The sequence below is a fragment of the Ochotona princeps genome, chromosome 13, assembly GCF_030435755.1.
Source record: "Ochotona princeps isolate mOchPri1 chromosome 13, mOchPri1.hap1, whole genome shotgun sequence".
Taxonomy (NCBI): Eukaryota; Metazoa; Chordata; class Mammalia; order Lagomorpha; family Ochotonidae; genus Ochotona; species Ochotona princeps.
Genome location: NC_080844.1, coordinates 53625552 through 53652078, shown reverse-complemented (window position 1 = coordinate 53652078; position 26527 = coordinate 53625552). Strand labels below are relative to the sequence as shown.

Below are 26527 nucleotides of genomic sequence, written 5' to 3'. Positions count from 1 at the left end.
ACCTACAAAACACTGCTAAAATGAAACTAACTTCTTCATTAGTGATCCAAATCTGACTGTATTGTAATATCCATTCCTGAGTTTTAAAACAGTACAGTGAATATTTCACACCGCCTCCTCTGCTGTGCTAGGACACAATCAAGAACAATGAGCCAGAAAAGAGTAACAGCAAAACATGTAGGAAGGTAAGGTATCTTTCTTAAGGAGTCAATACACTATATATTTAGTACATTACGCTGAACTTTACATCCAACATACTGGGGCTGACACTGTGGTGTAACCCTCTTTATTATATTATTCCGTCCACTCAATGTGGCAATTATTCTTACTGTCTTATTTTCAGTTAAAAAATCTCTGTTAAAGCACAGGTGATAAGGATGAGGAAGGGCATAATTCAAATTACTTATGGGGATTTTATATCAACAAAATTGAATGGAGTTAGAATAAAACATACTAAAAAGTTTAGACTATAAAATGTACACTTTATACTCAATTATACATAAATTAGTTATGCAAAACTAGAAAATTAAAAAATGACTTACAAGCTGTTTTCATGTGTATATTTAAAAAATTAACAGTAGATTACAGAGTAGATCATGTTATCAATTCATAAAATTATATTTGAAAATATACTCGAAACACATACTCATTGAAATGGACAATGCCAGTATTATAGCAAAGTGGGTAGCAACACTGGAATCCTATAAAGGCACTCATTTGTGTCCCAGCTGCTGGTGGTCCTCTTTCACCCATGTGGAAACAAAGTACCTGGTTTTGGCCTAACACAGTGCTGGCCACTGTGGACATCCAGGGAGTGAACCAGTGAATGGAAGTCCACTGTACATTATATTTTGATGGCACTGTTAATTTTTTTGGGGGGGGAGGGATTTATTTTATTTATTTGAAATAATCCTCCAAATGTTTCCAACAGCTAAAGCTAAACCAGGACAAAGCCAGGAGCTTCTTCCTGGCATTCATGGAGCAGGGACATTGCTGCCTTCCCAGGAGCATTAGCAGGGAACTAGATTAGAAGTGGAACAGCTAGGGTTTGGCGTGGTAACCTAGTGGCTAAAGTCCTTGCCTTGAATGCACCAGGAGCTCATTGCTGGTTCTAATCCCAGCAGCTCCACTTCCCACTCAGCACCCTGCTTGTGGCCTGGGAAAGCAGTCGAGGACAGTCCAATGTCTTAGGATTCTGCACCTGAACGGAACACCCGGAAGAAGCTCCTGGCTCCTAGCTTCGGATTGGCGAGGCTCCAGCCGTTGTGGCCACTTGTGGAATGAATCAGTGGATGGAAGATCAGGCTCTCTATCTCTCTTCCTCTCTGTATATATGACTTTCCAATTAAAATAAATAAAAAATTTTTAAAAAAAATTAAGAGAAGAAAGTGGAGCAGCTGAGACTCAAATTGGCACCTCTAAGGGATGCTGGCACTCAGGCAGCAGCTTAACCCAGAAGGCCATCCCTAACCTTTTCTACTGTCTTTTATATGTATACATATATATGCTTAAGAGTGGCATGTTTAAAACAAATCACGTTTCTTTTGAATGGTTTTTATAATGCACCTATAAAAGTTCTTACGTTATACTGTTCCAGATTTTTCTCTTTATTTGCCTCAGTGTCTTCCAAATCTTTATGTATAGCAGCAATCTGTCTTTTCTTGTCATTAATAGCCTGGTCTAAAGACTTGAGTTCCTTTTTAATCCACTTATCCCTTTCTTCTTTCGATGTAAACTGGCTTCCTCGACCCTGCTTTGCATAGAGATCTGTCCTCTCCTGGGTAGCTTGAGCCAATCTACACAAAACAGAAGAGAATGAATAGGAAAACCAAGTTCAACTGCAATCATAACATCAATGTGCACAAATAATCCATTTTCCAAAAAAATTACTTTTAAAAGGCAATTAGCTGGAGGGAGGCATTGTGGACCAGTGTGCTTGCAAAGGCATCTCCTATCAGAGTGCTGGTTCACGTACCAGCTACTCCACACCGACCTAGGTGGCGTTCATGAGTCACCCTGGACAGCATGACACCACAACCATATGGGGAATAAACCACTGAATGCACAATCTCTCCCTTGCCCTCTCTCCTTGCTTCCTTCCATCATTCTGCCTTTCAAATAAGTAGATTAAATTCATTTTTGTAAAAGATTTATTTTTGGGCCCGGCGCCGTGGCCTAGTGGCTAAAGTCCTCGCCTTGAACTCGCCGGGATCCCATAAGGTTGCTGGTTCTAATGCCCACAGCTCCACTTCCCGTCCAGCTCCCTGCTTGTGACCTGGGAAAGCAGTAGAGGACAGCCCAAAGCCTTGGGACCCTGCACCTGCATGGGAAACCCAGAAGAAGCTCCTGGCCAGGTCAGTTCAGCTCTGGCCATTGTGGCCATGTGGTGCGAACCAGCAGATGGGAGATCCTTCTCTGTAAATCTGACATTCCAATAAACAAATCTTTAAAAAACAATAAATAAAGTGGGAACAATGCCAATCTCCTAGGGTCTGGGTTACTGTCTAACACTGCCTAGTAACACTTTAAAGTTAGCATTTAATTTTTGCCCTTAATTACTATCTAAGTACTTTCCTAAATGTTATGCAAAGTGGCTAAGAAGAAACTTTGTAGAAAGTTAAAGTGTTGGTGAAAATTTTCAGACCTTGCAATTCCTCTCTCTTCTTTTTCTTTTACACTGTTGAATTTTGGTTCTGTTTCTGCCAATTCCTTCTGTTTTTCTTCTATTTTTTCAAGCAGCTTTTGCCTCTCTTTTAATAACCGTTTCTGTAAATTAAAAATTTAAAAAGTTAAAGTGCAATCTCCTTAAAATTTTTTGCTTAAAAATTTGGCATTAAAAAAGTTTAGCATCAAATGTTTTCTCTTGGAAAAAATGCACAAAAGTCAAGAACATAAGCAACCACATCAAAGACTATCTCCTGCAGTTCCAAGTCAGCTGAACATTTACGCTATTCAATTTCAGTATCTTACCCTCTGCTCACTATTGCCTGCCAATTCATCTTGTAAATCCTTGGCTTTAAGCTCCAACTTGGTTCTCTGCTTAATTTGTTCTTGTCTTTCTGCACTGAGCTGTTCTTTTTCTTCTTTCATGGCTGAAATTTTTGTTTTCAATTCTCTAACTTGGCGCTCAATATCCTATTCAAAAAATATTGAAGAAAAAATGAGTCAGGAAGTCAGAAGCACAACAGCAGAATTAATTCTATCCCAACTTTCAGTACTGTTTCTGTGGCTCCCCACTGCAGTGACTATTCTGTTAAATGTTTTCCCTAAGTGGAAAACGTAATATGTAAGCTATCAACCTGAACTTTGTTTATAACCTTACCTCCATTTTATCTCTGGCATCCTGCTGAGCATCTCTTAATTGCCTGGATTTTTCACCACTAGTCTCTCGTTTGGCAGAAAGCTTTAAAGACAAAACAACACTTCTAGCTCATTTTGTAACCTCTCAACATTTCATAATTATATCTGCTAAAATAAACATTCACTTAAAAATTTCCACAAAAACTATTCACAAATATAGTCCCTTATGAATAAAAAGCTCAAACATTACCTAAACAAATCTTTGCACCAAATGTCAGCAATACTAATTACAAAACACATCCTAAAGAGTCAAAAGAAAAAACCCAGAAAGCTTTAAAACGGCTTTTCTTCTCCTCTGCTCTACATGATGCCACCATCTGATTGTACTTCAGACACAACTACAGCAAGCACCACATGGGTCTGGGCAGTTTTCTTAGACTCAGCTTCTATTTAAAATCACCAAAGTATGAATACAGGATGAGTACGAACACATTCATAAAAATAATCTGACTTTTTGCTAAAGGTAAATGTTTTACCTCATCAAGTTTAGCACGAGTCTCGTTAAGCTCCTGATTGTAAATGGTATATTCCAGGGCTCGTCTCATTTTATCCCACTTCTGATACTGAGCTAGTTCTTCCTTTTCTTCCTCTAAAGTATGTAATCTCTCTTCAATGTATTTTAACAACTCATTGATCTTTTCCCGTTTGCCCTCTTTAAAAAAAAGAACAAGAAGAAGAAATGGGGTTGTGGAATAAGAAGTTAAATTCTAATGTAATAACGTAACTTTTCAAACAAATTGTACGCATTCTTTGATATTATGTAAAAACCAAGTCTTACGGAAAAGTTAAGATGCTTTTTTATGAAAATCAAAAAAAACTTTTTGGTGACACTGACTTTTACACAAACATGATAAAAAGTTTCAATTTGAACTTTACTTCTAAAAATCAGCATGACTTCCAACAAAAACATCATCAACTTTTGTTAAAAACAGTGTGGTTACCATGTAACTACTGGATGCCTCTTTATTCCAATCCTGAACCTGCTTTACTCATGGACTCACCAACACTAATCTACCAAACAGGACGTACAGATGGGGAAGCTTTGGACCTCAGAGATCAAATCTAAAATCAAAATAATGTCAATAAATTACTGCTCAGGCTTTGAACCCAAGACGATCTGACTCTAAGCTATGACACAGCACTTAAAAAGCAAAGCAAGGTTTCCATAATAAATAAGACAATCCCAAATTCCAAGTTTAACATTTACTTGTTCCTGAACAATGTAAAACTAATGCCAACTCATATTCTAGTATTTGGGGCAGCAGCAGGAGTATAGCATCCAAACGTGTTATCCTAACAATGACGAAGAAACTAGAGGCAAAAGCAGCTTAGAGGCCTACTTAGGTAAAATATTCAAAATTTCAAATTTTAAATTGCCTCAAACTAATTATCTATTCAATATATAAGCCAATTATAATGGAATATATTCTTGAGAATAAATTTGTCTTTTAACTAGTGTTAACAAGCGGCAAGGTAATTTATAACAAAAGTAACGAAATAAGCCAGTCACACATCTTTCACCTGTTTCTTTCATTAGGGAGATACTTTCTTCTTTCCGTTCATCATATACTCTAGTACCAGCAACTTCTCTCAGTAGCTTCAGTCTCTGGGAATCTGGGGCTGTTGCCATCTGGTTGATCTAAATATTTTCGTCAAAATATATGATTACATAGCTCTTTAAGAACTAGAACTCAAAAAAACCAAAACAAAAAAACTTGTATATATATATATTTACACTCTAAGTTCCAAGGATATTAGGATCTGACAAATACAATTTGTATAACAGATACACCAACATATCTCCTTAAATGAAATGTATCAAATAAAATCCAAACAGAACTAATGCAATTCAAAGTCTTCGTCATAAACAAAACTAACTTCAATGAAGGAATATCTCACATTACCATTTCTTTTTAGTCAATATGATAAGGCATAAAAGTCTATTCTCGAAGCACAAAGGATATTTGCAGAGATAAATCATAACTGACCATACATTCCTTAAAAGGTGTAATATATTAGGAGTACAACAAAAATAGTACAGTTTAAATACAGAGAAAATGGTACAATCTAATTTCATGTGACTTAACAATCTCCACAATAAGTCAAAAATATGATCACTGTTAAAAAAAAAAAAGGCTGCAATGATAATTACTAGAACACTGTCACATAAAAAGAGAACCAGCTCTGAACTAATGAAGTATGATTTGTCAAAAATCAATACAAAGAATACCATAGCCCCCTGAGGGGTGCATGGGAACAGAACAATCAGGACACTGCAAAATAAATTTTAAGAAAAAAATCAAGTCAGGCATAGTTGAAAAGTGTGCAAGGGGAGGCAGAACAGCAGAATAATCAACTAAAGTTTAGCCGCTATAAATAGGACCTCTACAACGGAAAAGCATGCATGTATACAGATACCTGATGAACAGCATAAGCATTTCAGTATTTTTAAATATGTGATAAACCAAGCAATTTAGAATGTTATTTTGAGAAGGCAACCTTTTCAAATTTTTACAAAGATCTAACATTATTTTTAAATATGACTCCTGTAATTTAGACAAGCCAGTAATATCTATCAGTATACTTCATCTAAATAATATAGATCACTAAAACAAAAAGATCCACTTAAACAATTCATTGAGATTATTTCTATACAAACATGCAATGAATCTATTTTGTGCTGTTTCTGATCACTTGCAAAAGAAAATACAAACCTCCCTCAACACAAATTAAACCAATGAAAACACACTAAGATTCTCTTTTTCAGTTTAACTATACAAATCAATAAGCCAAATTCATCATTCAAATGAAGAACATATTCTGAAAACAAATTCTATTAAAAAAGGACATACAAAATTGCAAAATACAGTAATTGCAAAAACATGGAAGCAGCCAAAATGCCCATCAGCAGAGGATTGGATAAGAAAGGTATGGTTCATCTACTCCATGGAATACTACTCAGCTATTAAAAAAAACAAAATGCAGTTCTTTATGGCCAAATGGGACAAACTGGAAACCATAATGCTAAGGGAAATGAGCCAATCCCAAAAGGTTAAATACCACATGTTTGCCTTAATTTAAGATGATATGATGTTATGTATAACATGTTATGTTATGTATGTTATATGTTGTGTATAAACTAAAATTGAAATGTCAATGAGGTGGTCACAGAAGGTGGTTAAGAACTTGCATTTACTTTTAACGTATTGGTTACTCATTACTATGTCAATTAATTCCATAATGATGTAAATTTTTTGCTGATGGTATGTTGGAGCTTTTAATTGATCGGGATGATACTCTGCTGGCTCTGTCTTCAGACCAGAGAGGGTATACCTAAGAAGCCGTTGAACTTGACTGGACAATAAGATGCTGGACTCTATGTTTGGTATATGCTTGCAATGGGGGAATCTCAACTGAACTTGAACTGTGGTTATGCAACAAGGTGGAGGAATCCACCATGGTGGGAGGGTTTGGGGAGGGGTGGGGAGAATCCAAATACCTATGAAACTGTGTCACATAATACAATGTAATTAATGAATTAAAAAAAAAAAAGGACATACAATTTTTTTACCTTTCCTTGCTTAACAATATAGTAAGGATTGCTTCGGGAAAAACCAGCACTTTCAAGAAGATTCATGACATCATTTTTCCTGTTGAAAAACACTGAACTTATTCTCTGTAACACCTTACAGTTAACAAAGCATGAGTGTACAGTGCCCAGGTGAAGGATCAACATGCTGTACAACTAATCAAACCATCTGCTGCATCAGCCTCAGAAAAATTATTTACTTTTTATTTATATTATTATTTTTACTTATTTGTATGAAAGTGTTACAGAGGAAGGAAGAGACAAAGAAACACAGGTCTGCCATTCACTAGCTCATTTCCCAGATGGCTGCCAATAGCCAGGACTGGGTCAGGGCAGGGCCAGGGCAGGGCCAGGGCAGGGCCAGTACCGGGCTAAGGCAGGGCCAGGACTGGGCCAGGTGCCAGAAGCTTCCTCCAGGTATCCTACTTGAGTGGCTAGGGGCCAAACACATTGGTCATCTAATGCAGCTTTTCCCAGACGATCAGAAGTGGAGCAGTGAAGATATGAACCGGCACCCCACGAGATGCCAGCAGTGCAGGTAGTGGCTTTACTGGATATGCAACAAGGCCAGCCTACTGACTCTTAAATTTATTTTCCGAATGCCGATTTGTTGAATATGAGGCAAATAAATTACTTTTTTTGTTACACATTGTAAAATGTATGAAAAAATGCTTACGTGACCATCTTCTTATCTAAGAAATATTGATCCTTTTTGGCACCAATAACTCTTCGAAGTGACACTTCTTCTTTGTCGATCTAAGAATAAAAAAACACGAAGTCCAATATTAAATATAAAGACATCTTTTTAGTTTACTAGGTCATTTTAAAGTTCTTCTCCATAACTAGCTATTTTTAAATCTCAATTACTTTATTTTAAAAAGATACAACGAATACTAAGTCCTCATGACAGAGCCATTTTTCACAAAAGCTCACACATAATTTCAAGACAAAACCCATTATATAGGGACCAGCACGGTGGCACACAGGATTAAGCCACCACCTGTAACACTGCCACCCATGTTCAAGCACAGACTTGACTCCTGGTCCTCCACGTCTGACCCATATCCCTGCTAACGATAGCCTAAGCACTGAGGACTACGCCACCCTTGTAGCAGACCTGGATGGAGTTCCAGGCTCCTGGCTTCAGCCTGGCCAACTCCCAGAACTTTGGGGGAATGAACCAGGGAATACAAGATCTCTTTATCTCTGTCTCACTCTGTCACTCTGCCTTTCAAATACAGTAGATCTTTGTGTACTTCAAGGAAAAAGCTACTTACTGGTAACCGGTTGTCCGAATTGTCAAAAATAATTTCCACAAAAGCAGAAATAACACGAGGACCAGTACCCTCCTGAAACATGGGGAAAAAAGGATACTTGTCACTTAAATGATATTTTCATATCATTTTAACACTTTTTAAAGTCCAATGCATGGTTTAAAAAAAAAAAAAAAAAACACCTGATTCAACAGAGAAACATTTTTAGCAGACTAGTTTATGTAATTTCTCAACAAGAAAGAGTGAAAATTTTACAAAGTTCAATAATGCAGGTGATCAAGAACCCATCTTGATTCAAACTCAAGAAGGAAAAAAGATAATAGTTAAACCAAACTGTCTGAACATGAAAGACATTGTTAAGATTTATCAAGAACTTTCATTTTCTGGCATTTGGTCGCAATATTAATTATAAGCAATACTCAAACCAGAAAGAAAGTAAATTTATCTTTTTATTATGGCCTTTTATAGTTTTTATCCCCAAATCCACTCGTAGTTCATTATTCATAATTAATAAAAACCTGGAGTTTGCATTACTGCAAACATACTATTTTTTATATTGGAAAATGACAACACTATGTATAAATACAGCTGTTAAGTTAATTGCACCTGTTTCTCCCTGTCCCTTTTAGTTTTACATCTTAAAAGTTCTTAATCCCCAGTATCAACGCTTCCTCCCAGCTAACCTATTTCCGAACCTTACCAGATTACACCCTTAAAGAAACTTCAGGGATGGGAAACTTTAGGATGATATGGAAGACTTACCCAGCTACAGGTAAATCCTACAATTTTCTTCTACCACTACAAAAAATTAAGCCTTTCACCATCATTAATGTAAGTAAGTTAAATTTCATGCTAAGATTTACAAAGGATCTAAAACTTCTATAAATTATATTTTTTATACCAAGACTGACCATGTATTTTTTTAAATATATAACAGTGTCTTAAAACAATCTTACTCACATGCAACAAAGCCAATCGCTGTTCTGGACGAAGATGACTAAATTCATCACTGAGAACAAACTGAATAGCTAAAAAGATGAAACATAATGATTATCACAATCTAGCAAAGGATTTATGACTTATTCTTTACATTTCATATCTTAATAGATCACAGTGTATCGGGTAAAGCAAGGTACAGAAAAAGTGACTCAGCTGTTTCATACTGGCAAACTCTGCCTGTGTATTAGAATAATCAGTTGGGAATTGAAAAAAGGAAAAATATCAAAGAAAGGGAAAGAAAGAAAAAACATTAAGAGGAGACAAGCAAAACTGAAGTCTATCTGTGAGCTGCAGAACACTTCAGTCAACACAGCCTTATCTGCACTTGTGGTCCTGTACCGTTAGGGGGCCTAGTGACATCACTCACTGTGACGTCAGACCACAGGTGTGCGGTGCTGCTGGTTAAACACGCTACACAGTCTTACAAAGTATGGCATGTACAATTATGTAAATAATACATGATCATAAACATCACTGGCTTACATCTCTTAACCAGTATTTAGAATGTATTTCTACTTGGAACAGTTTTCCAGCCTCACACGTTCCATGTTCACTAGCCTCTATCAGAGAGGCTCTGTCTAGTGACTCCCACCACCAAGGTTTAAGCACGCTCTGGGATGTTCACATAGTAATGACACACTTGACAGAATGTATCCCTGTCACTAAGCAGGGCATGACTGAGTTTGCCACCCCTTACTCCAACAGGATTTAAATCCCCTTCAGTTTTCCAACTCTATTCTTTATACAATGATGGAGCTGTTTTTAAGTTGTACAGCAGAAAGAATTCTCTTCCAAAACAATACTAGCAACTACTCTCATATTTAAACATTTATAATATTTATTGCTATATTCAAGTTTAAAAAGCACTTTAACACAAGTTGTCTAATTTGAATATCATGATCCATCTAAGGTAGACAGGGCAAACATCTCTCCACTTTCAAGTGAAGAGAGTAATTTGAGGGTAAGAGTTCATATGCACTCTTATCTAATTCAATTACTACATGAAACCACAAAACTCAGATTTTTATACTCTGAATCTACTACATTACATTACACTGCAACTGCGCATCAATTATTTTTTTGATTTCTTGCAGATACAGTCTCAAAAAACTAATCACTTTCATAAACTACCTTAAAATACTCAGGACAATACTTACCATAAAAAAAGTTACTTTTTCCAGATCCATTTCTGCCCACTATAAAATTAAAAAGTACATGTTATTTTACATAAAACCAATAGATTTACTAAAAAAGTACTCAAAAAATTTTACATGTAATTTTTTATAAGACTGATATTTGACATTAAGTATATTCAGCAGTGAACAAAACTAACTGTAACCATCAAATAAATGCAGTTTTTGTAGTGCTCATATATTTTTGTGAAAAAGGAACTTCACTGATGATTTTTTTGGCATTTCCAATACTTCAGAATTAATAATTACACTACATGACTTTTAAAATTTATAATCATAAAAGAATGTTTACATATATTCCTACTAACACTTTTGTTGTTTTAAATCTAAATTTAGGGCCCAGAGCAGTAGCCTAGTGGCTGAAGTCCTCGCCTTGTATGTGCCAAGATCCCACACGGTTGCCAGTTTAAATCCCAGCAGCCCCACTTCCCATCCAGCTTGCTGCTTATGGCCTGGGAAACCAGTGGCAGACGGCCCAAAGCCTTGGGACCCTGCACCTGTGTGGGAGACTTGGAAGAAGCTCCCGTCTCCTGGCTTTTGATCAGCTCAGCTACAGCCGTTGCGGCCACTTGGGGAGTGAATCAGCAGGTAGAAGATCTTCCTCTATGCCTCTCTTTCTGTATATCTGACATTCAAATAAAAACAAAATAAATCTTTACCCCCCCAAAAAAATCTAAAGCTATTCTCACATTACACTATTTATGATCAAACCTATGTATCATGTTTAGTTTCATAGAACCATTAAGTATAGACAATTATAAAGCACTTCACTTTCTGAATGCAGATGTAAGAAAATCTTCGTGGTAAAATATATTAATGTAAAGCATTATGTAAAGCCACTGCCTGCAAAGCTGGCAGCTCATAAGGATGTTGGTTTGTGTCCCAGCTGTTCTACTTCTGATCCAAACACCTGTTAATGATCAATGCAGAGCAGAAAAAGATGGTCTAAATGCTTGACTCCATGCTACCCACAGGAGACCTGGAAGAAGCTCCTGGATTTGGCCTGACCCTAGCCGACTGCTGAAGCCATCTGGGGTGTGAACCAGCAGGTGTAAGATCTCTCTAACTCTTCCATATTTAAAAAAAAATATGTTTTTACTAGAATATAAAATAAATAATGAAAATTTCAAGATTAATGATTCAGGAATACCAATCTCCCTGCACCCACATGTGGGAGACCTGGAAAAAGCTCCTGGCAACAGATGAGCTCAGCTCCTGCCATTGAGGCCACTTGGGGAGTGAACCAATGGATGGAAGATTTCTCTGTCTCTCTTTCTCTCCATAAATTTGCCTTTTAAATGAAACAAATAAATCTTTAGAAATAAAAAAGACAAGTGGCATCAGACAAATCCCTTTTTCTCTCCTGACATTCTAAGGCCTGGTGGGTCTACAAAGTGCTTTCAAGTCACCCAACATAATCACAAACCAGCTGTGTCTCCTTTATGATGCTGTAAGTAAGCAGCTTTCCCCTCTCTCACCCTAAGAATGTACTAAAGCCTTAGCAGCTAAACTGACAACTAGGCTGCTTTCCAGGAAACCGGGGCTAACTAGAAAATATTAATAAGAATGGTTACCTTTTGAGTAGAATAATTTTCTCTCTTAGCCTTTAGGCTCTCTATAATGTTCTAGAATCAATCTGTGCTTATTTGTTCAAAGGCTAAGTAAGGAGGTGGGTTTATAGCCTAGTTGTTAAAACACCCACACTCCTTATCAGAGTATGTGGGTTTGATTCTCAGCCCTAGCTAATGCACACCCTGGCAGGCAACAGTGACTCAAGTAGGGATGTCCTTGACATCCATGTGCAAATCTAGGATTACACCCCCAGCTCTTCACTCTGGCCCTGGCATTTGACACGAACCACATGAACCAGCGTCAGTCACTGCGTTAGGGAGTGAACCAGCAGATGGAGCGCTCGCATTCTCAAAAAAAAAAAGTCAAATGTAATGATTCCAGTTCCCTTTAGGAAACCAAAATGTGTAAACGTTCATGTCTTTATGTAAAATTATACAGTATTTGCATCTAAACTAAGCGCAGTACATTCTTAAAATCCTCCCTAGATGACTTATAATACCTAACAGAATGGAGTGCTTAAGAACAGCTGCTCCTCAGCACTGTTCAGGGAACTAGAATGAGAGCAGCCTGCGAGTTCTGCACCTGCACATCCCACCCAAGTGTCTCCTACTCCATGGCTGCCGAGTTCACAGGCACAGAGTAAGAGGATATAGAGGCTAACTATATTTGGTGAACAAAAGAATACCTTAAAATTCATGGAAAATGGAATTAAAAGTGAAATTTTTCTTTCTTTTTTGGTGCAACTTTTGAAATTCATTCATATAAAGCATCATCAGAAAGTTAATGAAAAAATATACATTAAAAATTATTTAAGATTTCAGAGCCTATGAAACCACATAAAAAAAATAGAAAAAAAAAGTAAACCAGTAGGGCCCGGCGCCGTGGCCTAGTGGCTAAAGTCCTTGCCTTGAACACGCCAGGATCCCACATGGCCACAGGTTCTAATCCTGGCAGCCCCGCTTCCCATCCAGCTCCCTCCCTGCTTGTGGCCTGGTTGAGAACGGCTCAAAGCCTTGGGACCTGGTACCCATTTGGGAGACCTGGGGGAGGTTCCTGGCTCCTGGCTTCGGATCGGCACAGCACCAGCCATTGCGATCACTTTGGGAGTGAATCATTGGACAGAAGATCTTCCTCTCTGTCTCTCCTCCTCTCTCTATATATATATAATCTGATTTTGCAAATAAATAAATAAAATCTTTAAAAATTTTTCAATTTTCTTGTACTAGACATTTTAAAATTCTATTTTGTACAAACTTCTAATGTATCTTCATTTATCAAATAACCAAACATCAGCACAGCAGGTATTTACCTTCAAATCACACTTGCTTAAAAGGATCAAAATAATTAAACAAATAAACAGTATGCTTTGAATTTTTTAAAAAAGATTTATTTTTTATGAGAAAGTCAGATTTACAGAGAAAAGAGAAACAGAAAGATCCTCCATCCAACTGGTTCACTCCCCAAGGAGTCGCAACAGCCGGAGCTGAGCTGATCTGAAGCCAGGATCCTGGAGCTTCTTCCAGGTCTCCCACATGAGTAGAGGATCCCAAGGCCTTGGGCCATCCTCTACTGCCTTCCCAGGCCATAAGCACGGAACCGGATGGAAAGTGGAGCAGCTGGGATATGAACCACTGCCCACACAAGATCTCAGCACATGCAAGGTGAAGATTTTAAGCACCAGGCTATTGTGCCGGGCTGCGCTTTTAACATTTTATTTTTTTTTTTTTTAAGATTTACTTATTTTTTGGGCTCGGCGGCGTGGCCTAGTGGCTAAGGTCCTCGCCTTGATCCCATGTGGCTGCTGGTTCTAATCCCAGCAGCTCCACTTCCTCTCTGTCTCTCCTCCTCTCAGTGTATCTGACTTTGTAATAAAAATAAAATAAATCTTTAAAAAAAAAAAGATTTACTTATTTTTATTACAAAGTCAGATGTACAGAGAGGAAGATCTTCCATCTAATGATTCACTCCCCAAGCGACTGCAACGGCCAGTGCTATGCCAATCCAAAGCCAGGAGCCAGGAACTTCTTCCAAGTTTCCCAGACGGGTGCAGGGTCCCAAGGCTTTGAGCCGTCCTCGACTGCTTTCCCAGGCTACAAGTAGGGAGTTGGATGGGAAGTGGGGCTGCTGGGATTAGAACCGGCGCCCATGTGGGATCCTGGCATGTTCAAGGCAAGGACTCTAGCCGGCAGGCTACCGCGCCGGGCCCGCTTTTAATTTTTTAAGCGTCAATCTCAGGATATACTACCTTTGGTCTTTCTTACATTACTAGATACCTGCTGTTAAAGCATGTTTAAGCCAATAAAGACCTTCTAGGTTCATTTGTATTTGTTAAAACAATTAATCAAGTTAAAACATAATTTTTGTTTTTAAAACTATTAATTCTAATGCTGCAATTGAGGTAAAAAGTGTCTAGCAACATCTGAAACTTGACACTTAATAAACCTTATAAACGTATTGTAATCATTCTAGATAATTAATATTTTACATATAATTTGTAAATTACATAACTAAAATATTAAAATATTTATCAATTTTCAGCTTACAAATTAAAGATAAAACATAAAGCTAGCAATTATTTTTTCCTTATCTGAAGACTTTTTTTTGATAATTGAAAACCTAAAAGCACTCACAATTAAAATATAAGCAAAATCCCAATCCATTCAAACTACCGTTATTGCATATCAATTTTTTTTTTAAAGATTTATTCATTTTATTACAGCCAGATATACAGAGAGGAGGAGAGACAGAGAGGAAGATCTTCCGTCCGATGATTCACTCCCCAAGTGAGCCGCAACGGGCCGATGCGCGCCGATCCGAAGCCGGGAACCAGGAACCTCTTCCGGGTCTCCCACGCGGGTGCAGTGTCCCAATGCATTGGGTCGTCCTCAACTGCTTTCCCAGGCCACAAGCAGGGAGCTGGATGGGAAATGGAGCTGCCGGGATTAGAACCGGCGCCCACATGGGATCCTGGGGCTTTCAAGGCGAGGACTTTAGCCGCTAGGCCATGCTGCCGGGCCCGCATATCAATTTAATTACCTGACTCCTCAGTAACTGGAGCACAAGGGAATAGCACGTTAAGCAGACAGCAGCAACGATGCCAGCATTCCAACACCAACATTCCATACTGGAGTGTCAGCTGGGAGTCCTGGCTACTCTACTCCTGATCCAGTTTCCTAATAACGCACCTGAGAAGCAAGTCCTTGACAGCTAATCACAAGAAAGTTGGGTCTGGGAATGACTTCACAAAAATTATAAGCCAGAATTATAATAAAATAAATCTGTGTTTAAGACAGAGCCTGGCGCAGTGACCTAGTGGCTAATGTCCTTGTCTTGCATGCACCAGGATCCCATATGGGTGCCAGTTATAATCCTAACTGCTCTACTTCACCCTTCCAGCTCCCTGCTTGTAGCCTGGGAAAGTGGTAGGGGATAGGCCAAAGCTTTGGAACCTGCACCCACACGGGAGACCTGGAAGAAGCTCCTGGCTTTGGATAGGATCAACTTCGGTCATCACAGCTACTTGGGGAGTGATCCAGCAGATGGAAGATCTTTCTCTGCCTCTCCTTCACTTTGGAAATTTGCCTTTCCAATAAAAATAAATACATCTTAAAAAAAAAAAAAAAGACACAGGCTGCTATCTTGTTAAGGCTGCCCTTGCAAACTAATAAACAGCACAATGAGAATTCTGCACAGCACAACAGCACAAGAAGGTTTTCTGGTGTCTAAAAGTAACTTGTTCCGTCTCTTGAAAATCCAATAGTATGTCAGAAAACATTCTTGTTAGTTGCATAAGCAAAATGCACATTCTACCTTGGCAATGTGACGCAGCAGGTAAAGCTGCAACCTACACCCCTTGCGTCCCATGTGGGTTCCAGTTCCAGTTCAAGTCCCAGCTACTGTTCCACCTCCAATCCAGCTCCCTGCTATGCACCCACGGGGGAAAGCAGTGCAGGATGGCCCAACACCTTCGGCCTCCGCATCCTTGTGGCTCTGGCCCAGCTCCAGTCACTGTGCACATTTAAATAACGAACCAGCACTTGGAAGATCTCTCTCCCTCTCTCTAAAGATAACAACAAAAAACTCTACAGCAACTAAGTATCGCTAATGGCAATCACCACTGGCCCTTTATCCTCACTTACATGATTTCTGATTTAATCTTTCCCCAAGCCCTGACAAGTATCACTTTACAAAGAAGTAAACTGCAGCAGAGAGCAGACTGAAAAAGCTCACGTGCCAGAACTCACAATGAACCAGGTTCTATTATGTTCCCACACGTCCTCTCAATCCAACTATATTGTCCACTCATATACCGAGAGCGAAAAAAATCTGAAAATAGGGGCCTGTGCTATGGCACAGTGAGTTAATCAGCCACCTGTCACACCAATGCCCCCTTAGAGCTGGTACCAGTCTAAGACCCAGCTGCTCCATTTCCAGCCCAGCACCCTGCGAATGCACACTGGAAAGCCTGGGCACCTACATCGATAGGGCACATCCAGAGGGAGCTCCTGGCTCCTGGCTTGGCCCAGCATGGCCACTGCAACCACTCAGGAAGTGAACCAGAAGGCACAGAGTACTCTATCTGTAACTGCCGCTCAAGTAAACAGAGATCTTTAAAACAAAAATCCAGAACAATCTGATGTTACAAAAGAACCATCACCTTTTAAGTAAAGCAACAGTATTTTAACTAGCATATAACAAATCAACAACAGAATAAATTTAGTCCCAGTCACTAAACGTGCTATTAAAGCTCATTCTCACACATATAAATGTTGCAAACATAAAAATGAGCCAGTTTTCTATGAAAGCATTTTAAGCTTATACAGGAAGAAATTCTCCAGGGCATGTTAAACACACATAAATTATTTCAGAAGAACAAAATGCTAACTTAATACTCAAAGACAATTCCTGTCTACATAGAAAGAAGTACATATCCTTATCGATTATAAGCCCGAGCTCGCAAGCCAGAACACTTACCAATAACATTATGTTTTGAGCTGAAGGGATCTACAATTGTTTGATCTCTGTAACTTCGAAAACCCTGGATAATCACCTAATAAACAAGAGATATTTTTGAGAACAGCCGTGACGTCACTGCTACATCAGTTTTTGTCTTTGGCATGATAGCCAACTCGCAATCACACCGAGATGCGTATTGGAAAGCGCTAACTAGAAACAAGCTAAATGCAGTCCTTCTGTACTCGCCAGTGCTGTGGTTTTCTTAGGGGCTATAGCTGATAAACCACCAAGAACCCCGAAAGGTACGGGGGACCACAGGTGGAACCTGCGCAGGCCCCGCCTCCCGGGTCCCCGGCCCAAAGGCACGTCCCTGGCAGAGAGCCCGTGCTCCCAGGAAGAAACCCGTGGACAGGCTCGTCGCCGCGGTGGCCTCGCGGGAAGACCACCTGGCAAGTAAACAAGTGCATGTGGGGGCGCCAAGCAAGAATGAAGGAGGTGCCCTCCACCTTGGGGGAAATTCGGGACACAGCTGACAGCTCTGCCTGTGCCCAGGGATGCCCTCCCCACACCTCGCGTCCACCGCCCGGCCTCACGCAAACGGCTCGCGGACCACACTGCCCTTCCCGCCAGCCGCCAGCCCCGCCGCTGCTCCCGCCCTCGGCCCGCCCGGGAAGGCCCAGTCCCCTCAAGGCCCGCTCCGCCGGCCCCTCCACAGCGCCCAGCAGCCCCGAGCCCGCCGCGGTCCTTCGACCCCGGAGCAGCCGGGCTCGCTCCCCTCCCCCGCCCACCTCAGTCCAGCGGGGAGAGACCGCGATCGGCGCCGCGCCACCTCCCGCCCCCAGGAGGGCTCTCCACGGGCCCGGGGGGCGCTGAAAGGAACGCACGGGCCTCACCTGCTTTATGTACATGGTTCCGCGTCGGACACCGGGGAAAGGCCCTGGCCCCGGAGCTCCAACGGCACGACGGCGGCGTCAGGTGCGGCGCCTGGCGACCCCTCCCCCAGGACGCCCCTGCTCCCCTCCAGCCAAACAAAATGGCGGCCCCGATGGAGGCGGAGCCCGCGCCTCCGACGGAACCACGTCCCCGGTCCCCTCAGAGTGCAGGGGGGGCTCGGATTCTCGTTTCCTCTCTCTTTGTGTGATAAACGGTGTTCCACCGCGCTGCCGCGTGTGTGTCATCCGATTCTGAGGCTCTGTAGCTGGCCCTTGCCCGACACTCCGCCGGAAGCTTCATCCAGAGAAGCTGTGACCGTGAGGCTCGGCCGCACTCCCTCTGAGGAAGGAGCCGATGGTCGCGCCCACAAGGGGGGGAAAGGTTCGGCGCCAAAGCCGAGAGGGAGACTCTGAGGACCAATCGGCGAGCGGCCAGTGGCCTGGTGAGCGGGACCTGGTTATAAAAGCGCGGAGCGCGCGCGACGGCTACAGCGGGAATGCGGCTGACGGAGGGACTTCCGAGAGCAGCCTGCTGCTCCATTATTGTCTCTCGCGCCCTAGAAACCCGACGATCTTAGAACGCCCCCTACTGGTTCCACGCCGTCTGCTCGCCGGACCGCTCGCGAGGACCTCGGATTGCAAGACTGATCCTTCGTTCTCCGGGATGACTGACTACTTTGCAGTGGCAAGAAAGAGATTTTGACGCGCTTAGACACTTGTTTTCTTAACAGCCTGCCTGAGAGATCTCAGCCACTAGTGACCGCTCCAAGGGTAACATCTGGTCCCTGTTGGTTTTAGGAGAGAGGTATTGTTTGGAAATCGAATCTGTGTGCCCCTCTGAAATTACCTGTAGGGAAGAGAACAAAATAGCTACCCTTCCATAGCCCTCAAAACCCCTTCCTGTTGCCTCCCTATTTATTTCCAGAGTGAGCTGTTTTTAATAGCCAGTTAACTCTTAACCAATGCTCGTTTATCTAAAGCCTATCAAGTCCTTCACAGCCTTTGGGATTTTGTTCTAAAGATGTATTTACTGAAAACAGTTACAGAGAGAGAAGGAAAGATACAGCGGATCTTCCGTCTGCTGGTTCACTTCCCAAATGGCTGCAGTGGCCAGAGCTGGGCAAATTTAAGTAACCAGGAGCTTCCTCTGAGTCTCACACATGGGTGCAGGGCCCAAGGGCTTGGGCCATCTTCCTCTGCTTTTCCAGGCACGTTAACAGAGAGCTGATTGGAAGCGGTGCAGCTGGGGCTCTGACTGGTACCCATGTGGGACGTCTACACCATAGGCAGAGAACTAACCTGTAATGCCATGTGTGCTGGCCCTTCTGGGGGTTCCCATCCCACCTCTCACTGCACTCAGGCCCTTACTCCACGGTGAACTCGTCAGTCTAAGGCTACCACTCAACCTCAAATTTCCATTACTGTGTCTTTCTTTGATTCACTTCTTTGTGGGCACAAGGCATTCCTATGTAATCACACCAAAAAGAAAAGATGAAAATCTTCAGACTGTTTACGCAGGTGGCAGAAAAATCCACAGCCTCAGAACCCAAGTACTGTTAGGATATCCAGCGGTGAACTCTGACCCCAGGCGATCATCGCCTTCCAGGACTGACACGGGGCACCCACTCTGAGCCATCTGGCTGGGCATTTCCATGCTTCTATTGTCTTGGAAACTTTGGATTAAGTACTTGTAATTTCCTCAGCTAGGACTTGTGCTGACAGGAGTGATAAACGCATGGAAGAAATTTATTGAGGTTGCATCTGACTTTTCAACTTGGCCAGTCTCATGAGGCACTCGTCCCTCCACTCCCTGCTGGCAGCTAAGTGCTCCGGGTCAGCAAGAACCTTCACACACATGGCCTGGTTGACCTTCTCCACTGTGGCTCCGGAAAACTCTGGGATGCATCCAGAAGACTTCCCTACTCATGGCCTGGGACATCAGCAGAGGATGGCCCATGTCTTTGGATCAGCTCAGCTCCGGCCATTAAGGTCATTTGGAGAGTAAACCAGTGAATGGAAGATCTCCATCTCTCTGTATCTCTATGTATCTACCTATAAAATAATTTTTTTAAAGATTTATTTAGTTTTATTGGAAAAGCAGATATACAGAGAGGAAGAGAGACAGAAAGGAAGATCATCCGTCCAATGATTCACTCCCCAAGTGACCACAATGGCCAGAACTGCGCCCATCCAAAGCCAGGAGCCAGGAACCTCCTCCAGGTCTCCCATGCGGGTGCAGTGTCCCAGGGCTTTGGGCCATCCTTGACTGCTCTCCCAGGCCACAAGCAGAGAGTTGGATGGGAAGGTGCGTTCAAGGTGAGGACTGTGGCCTCTATGCCATCGCGCCAGGCCCTAAAATCAAAATTTTTTAAAAATAGTGAACCAGGGCCTGGCGGCATGGCCTAGCGGCTAAAGTCCTCACCTTGAACGCACCGGGATCCCATATGGGCGACGGTTCTAATCCCGGCAGCTCCACTTCCCATCCAGCTCCCTGCTTGTGGCCTGGGAACGCAGTTGAGGACAGCCCAAGGCCTTGGGAACCTGCACCTGCGTGGGAGACCCAGAAGAGGTTCTGGTTCCCGGCTTTGGATCAGCACAGCACCGGCCGTTGCAGCCACTTGGGGAGTGAACCATCAGACAGAAGATCTTCCTCTCTGTCTCTCATCCTCTCTGTATATCTGACTTTGTAATAAAAATAAATCATTTAAAAAAATAGTGAATCAACGTAATAGTCACCTAGGACAAGGATTAAGGGCTAGTTGAACCTTTGAAAAGCTTATGTTCTAGAAACATTCAGATCAGTAATATGTCAACAACCTAATGCACTGATAAAGGAAAATGTGAATTTTCCTTAATAAGTTATAGTAATTATGCAACAGTGTGTGGAAAGGGCACCAGGGGCACACTAGATACCTCCAACACCTTAGCTGCAGCTGGGGTGTCTGCCAACAAATGTCCCCAAACCATTTTGTATAGAAACAGCATCTGATGGTCCCACAGTACCTTCCCAGAATGTTTTTCTGTTAGCAGCTGCACAAGCTGTTGGGACTGTGATCTGCCTTGTCACACCCTAACAAGCTTTCTCAGTAGGGAATTACACAATGTGGAAGAGAAGGAGCCATATAAATACATTTAATCTTGAAGCATATGTGAAAATTTTCTTGGCCTTTGTCCTATAAAATATTTTAGCATCCTACAGAATATTTTAGTATGATTTTGCTGAAAGTAAGATTTTGGAATATATATATATATATGTATATATATATATATATATATATATATATGATTTTAAAAGGCTGAAATGTTGAACACTTGGCACTGTGCTAAAGTGCCAGTGTGTAATGATTAATTTGGATGTAAACTATATTTAAAGGAAATACTAGTGCATAATGAGTTTTGTAATGCAAGTTAAAAGCTTTAAGCTGCTAAACGCTTCCTATTTTTTAAAAAGGATTTATTTTATTTTTATTGGAAAGGCAGATTTACAGAGAGGAGAGACAGAAGGATTTTACATCTGGTTGTTCACTCCCCAAGTGGCTGCAATGGCCATAGTTGAACTGATCTGAAGCCAGGAGCTTCATCCGGGTCTCCCACGTGGGTGCAGGGTTCCAAGGCTTTTGACCATCCTCTACTGTTTCCCAGACCACAAGCAGGGAGCTGGAAGGAAGTGCAGCAGCCAGGACACAGACCAGCACCCATATGGGAGCCCAGCGATTGCAAAACAAGGATTTAGCCAATGAGACATTGCTCTGGGCCCAACACTTCCTATTTTTAAGATATGAAATGCAGTGTGGGAAATGCATGTAATCTGTGGTATCAGTAGGGTTGTATGTTCGTGAGTAAATGATCCAGAGAGCCACCTATATATAAATAACATTTCTTACATATAATACGTGGATAACACTTTACCAACTTGAAGGAGAAGTTCTAAATAAAACTTAATGTTATGCCCTTTTTATTTCATAAGCAGACTGACTTCTCCAAGGCTTATTTCTCCAGATACATCAGATGGATTAATTCCATATCAAGTATGTGAATAGCCTAAACACAAGTTTACATAATATTTCATTACAATATATGAATTTGAAGCATGAAATCAAAAAATATATGTATTCCTCCCTAAAAAGAAAAAATAGCAACAACAAAATCAGACAGGAAATAGAGAAAAGCCAACATGTTGTGCTGTCACACTTGCTTGTGTGGGTCCAGGGGCTCAACCCCAGTGGGAAACTTCAGAGGAAATGTGTCAAACTAGAGCACAAGGAGACACAGGCAAGTCCCATCTCCTGGTGTCTGAAAGTCTTCGCACCTGTGTCGGTTGTGTTGCCCTTGATTTCAGGGGCCTTGTCTTTTTTTTTTTTTTAAGATTTATTCATTTTATTACAGCCAGATATACACAGAGGAGGAGAGACAGAGAGGAAGATCTTCCGTCCAATGATTCACTCCCCAAGTGAGCCGCAACGGGCCAATGCGTGCCGATCCGAAGCCGGGAACCTGGAACCTCTTCCGGGTCTCCCACGCGGGTGCAGTGTCCCAGTGCTCTGGGCCGTCCTCGACTGCTTTCCCAGACCACAAGCAGGGAGCTGGATGGGAAGTGGAGCTGCTGGGATTAGAACCGGCGCCCATATGGGATCCCGGGGCTTTCAAGGTGAGAACTTTAGCCGCTAGGCCACGCCGCCGGGCCCAGGGGCCTTGTCTTGACACAGCGTTGCAGGAGGACATCTCAACATGCACGTCCAAGTGCACCTACAGCCTGCTGAACGGAGAACAGGCATGGAGACGTTTGTTCTTTAGCTGTCATGGACTGTTTTATTATTGTGTTTTGGTCTCCCCATCTGGACTGAACGCTCCTAGAAGGCCAAACTTCGCCATGTTCAAGCACATCACGGAATCTCTTGGAATTAAATAGTGGATTCAACATTTGCTGATTTTTAAAAAATCTTCAACCACAGCATATGATAATCATGGTCCTGCACGAAAGAAAGATATGCTTAAACATTTTCAAAACTAACACCAAGCTATCATTGCCTTTTGTTTCCCAGACACTGAACTTTGCCTTCATCCCATGTATATTTCATCCCAGAAAAGGAAACTAGACGGATGTCCCCTGCCCTGAACCAGACACCACATGCCCATTAGCTATAAGGGTTCATTGGACTAAAGAGTTGGACATCTGGAAATCCAATCTCTGACTGTTTTGTTAGATAAAGAAAGTTCACTGATTATATGGTATCACAAAACTGGTTTTATGATCACCACACTAACTTTCCTGGAAGACAAGCTAGCGATTCTGTTATTTGGTGCCACGGCTTAGCTCTGGCTAATCACGCCCACAGGTACAGCTGTGTAGGCTTCTCTGCAGAGTTCCTGGGTGCACCATCATTCCTATAGATGATGGGAGATGGAAACTTGTAGCTCCAGATCGCAAATGGAAGCTCCTGCTCAAACAGAAGACAGAAAAGAGAGGGAATCAGTGGATGTCTGTACTCACCAAATGGGGCCAATTCGCTGATCCTCCTCTGTGACTTCATCCTGAATCTGTGATTGGCAACATGGCCCCCTCCCTTACACCTGTGAGTGGGTAATAAGTCATCACACCTACTCCATACCAAGCTGTATCCCACACGTTTCACACGGGTAATTTACTTCTCTTTAAAGTCATTTTAGTAGGAGAAGAAACTGAGTAATAGTAGGAACTAAAGAGAGCACTATGCCAGAAGATAGTCTACAATGCACTAATGAGTAGACTCTGGGCAACTCACCTAGGTTACTCATTAAAACTATTCTAAGCACATTTCAAAGTTTGCTGTTGGATGCTAATTCACAAGGAGAGCAGAACTGAATCAAAAGTAGGTATTTAGAAACTTTATAGTAATATGATCCTCAGGTGCACGATTGGGAACCTTGTCTCATCGAGTAAGGCCCACACCAGCTCAGATGCTGTCAGTGCACAGTGTGTGCAGCAGGAACAGAGCACAACGTGGCTTTTTTTTTAAGATTTATTTTTTATTTTTATTGGAAAGGCAGATATACAGAGAAAAGGATCTTCTGTCTGTTGATTCACTCCCCAAGTGGCCACAACAGCCAGAGCTGAAGCCAGGAGCCTGGAGCCTCCTCTGGATCCCCCATGTGGGTGCAGTGCCCCAAGGCTTTGGGCTGTCCTTGACTGTTTTCTCAGGCCACAAGCAGGGAGCTGGATGGGAAGTGGAGCAGCTAGGGTTAGAACTGGCACCTATTTGGGATCCCAGCACATGCAAGGCAAGGACTTTAGCTGCTAGGCTACTGTGCTGGGCCTCCACAACATGTGATGTTTCAAAGCCACTTGACCAGTTGTAAATCAAAGGCACAAAAATCTGAGAAAATAAAAAACCATGTATTTCTTTCTATAATTTGTTTTTGTTTACTAAAAATAGTTTATTTTGTAAAAAAAATATATAGAGGAGAAATATTAGCTAAATTAGGGAAGCAAGTTTTATAATTTGACTGTGATAATTTTCAAAAGAAAATTTACTTTGTTTAATCAAGAAAAGCTAGCTTTTTCTCCCCTAAATCAGAGCAGCAGCAATAGGCAAACATGGGGTGGCTATGGAAGTGATTCCCAAGAAATTAAAACCAAGACTCTGTTGGTTTTGCTTGGTAGTATAACTTCTCACATACTGAGTTCAGTTTTGTAGGCATAGTTGATACTGAGGTATTGAATCACAGCATGTAATTTTCAGCACTATACTAGCTTACACAGCTAATAAGCCAGATAACTCAGGCAACATCTACAAAAAAGTGAAGTAGGAAGGAAGGAAAAGAGAGGGAGGGAGGGAGGGAGAAAGACAGGAAAGAAAAGAAAGATGCAAAATATGAAGAATGCATTGGAAGAATATTGAATTTTAATAGCATAGAAAGTAATGGCCAATGCTGCACATTTAGTAATTTGGAAGCATTTTATAAAGCAATACTTTGAGATCCTAAGATTTTTTAAAAAGATATTAGCATAAGACTATAGCAAAGATCTTGGAAATTATGGATGAGTTTGTGACAAAGAAGGAAGCTAAAGTGCCATTTTTCATAGCTGAACAAATTCAAAACCTAGCTAATGACACGGCAGATTAACTCACAAAAACGGCTGGCAAAGCATTTTTCATGAAACTTGTTGAGTCCATGGGTATTATTAACAAAATAACTGTGAGTTAAAATCAATGAAGGTTTTCTTTGTTTTTTAGTTTTGTTTCTAGCTCTGCTACGTAAGCACAAAGGATCACAAATGGAAGCACAAACTGTAAAACCACAAATGATTACACTCTTCAAGGGATGCGATTTCTAAAATATTTATGCATTTTTATTGGAAAGACAGATTTACAGAGAGAAGGAGAGACAGAGAGATCTTCCATCTACTTGTTCACTCCCCAAATGGCTGCAATGGCCAGGAACTGAGGTGATCCAAAGCTAGGAGCCAGGAACTTCTAATGGGTTTCCCCACACTGATGCAGGGTCCCAAGGCTTTGAGCCATCCTCTGTGTATTCCCAGGCCACAAGCAGTGGAACTGCTGGAACGGGAACCAGTACCCAAATGGAATTCCAGTGCTTAGAAAGGGAGGATTAGCTAATTGAGTCCTTATGCCGACCCTTACAGATTTATTTATTTGAAAGGTAGAGTCACAAAGATGGAGAGACAGGGATGGAGAGAACCATCCTCTGGTCACTTCCCACAGGCCACAATGTGCAGAGCTGGACTGGTCCAAAGCCAGAAGCGTCTTCTAGGTCGCCCATGTGGATTTAGGAGCCCAAGGACTCACACAATAGCAGGGAGCTGGCTCACAAGTGGAACAGCAAGGACATGGGCCAGCGCCCACTTGGGATACCAGTGCTGAGATAGTAGCTTTTCTTACTACTCCACAATGCAGGCCCACAAGGGATGCGATTTAAGTTTGCTGTAGGACTATGCTCTAAAGTGCAGTTTCATCAACAGAAAAGCATTCTGAAATTAGAAACTTGATTGGGCACTTTAGTGAGAATGTAAATCAATACACTGAATCCTTAATCAAGAAAGTTTGCAGTGCACATGGCAGGTTAAGCCAACTCCTACTATAGCACCGACATCCCATATGGGTGGCCTGTTCTAGTCCCAGCTGCTCTGCTCTCAAACAGCTCCCTGCTAATGTACCTGGGAATACAACACACATGGCTCAAGTTCTTGGGCCCCCTGCACTTACGTGGGAGACTGGAAAAAACTGGCTCCTGGCTTCAGCCTGGTGCAGACCCAGTTGTTGCAGTCATCTGAGGAGTGAAACAGTGAATGAAAAATCTCTCTAACTCTACCTTTCAAATACGTAAATTTTTTAAAGTTTGCAATGAAAAGATGTTAGCTGAATTGAAAAAGTACTATGTGGCAGAAAGTAGTTTCACAAAGCCTAGTGCACTAAATTTGAGATAGTTCTGTCTTATGTAGCAATACAGTAGCTAATCATAACCAAGGAATCAAGTTCCTGCTACTCTTGCAGGAGGCCTGGCTTGCATCCCTTGGCTCCTGGCTCCTGCCTGGCTGTTGCAGTATTTAGAGAGTGCATCAGTGAATGGTCTATCTCTCTCTCTCTCTTACACCCGCTAATAAATGAATAATTAAAACGCCATATAGGCTTAGTAGAACTGTTTAGGTCCTAT

The 26527-nt window shown here is 41.6% G+C and overlaps 1 protein-coding gene across 2 annotated transcripts in view; it reads right to left on the bottom strand.

Annotated features, from left to right (window-relative positions):
- Positions 1 to 17987, bottom strand: part of SMC3 (structural maintenance of chromosomes 3) — a 32601-nt gene extending 14614 nt beyond the window's left edge. The window contains exons 1-13 of one of the 2 annotated variants that reach the window (XM_004579854.3): positions 17837 to 17987; positions 16962 to 17037; positions 10380 to 10418; positions 9184 to 9251; positions 8227 to 8298; positions 7626 to 7705; positions 6932 to 7010; positions 4882 to 4999; positions 3837 to 4012; positions 3323 to 3403; positions 2971 to 3135; positions 2645 to 2766; positions 1583 to 1796 (exon numbers count right to left, since the gene is read on the bottom strand). In XM_004579854.3, coding sequence (XP_004579911.1) covers positions 1583 to 1796; positions 2645 to 2766; positions 2971 to 3135; positions 3323 to 3403; positions 3837 to 4012; positions 4882 to 4999; positions 6932 to 7010; positions 7626 to 7705; positions 8227 to 8298; positions 9184 to 9251; positions 10380 to 10418; positions 16962 to 17037; positions 17837 to 17851 — 1305 coding nt within the window. In that variant the 5' untranslated portion in view covers positions 17852 to 17987. Of the gene's footprint in view, positions 1 to 1582; positions 1797 to 2644; positions 2767 to 2970; positions 3136 to 3322; positions 3404 to 3836; positions 4013 to 4881; positions 5000 to 6931; positions 7011 to 7625; positions 7706 to 8226; positions 8299 to 9183; positions 9252 to 10370; positions 10419 to 16961; positions 17038 to 17836 lie in introns of both variants that reach the window. The other variant, XM_058671195.1, reaches the window with a different exon arrangement.
- Positions 17988 to 26527: the final 8540 nt, after the last annotated feature.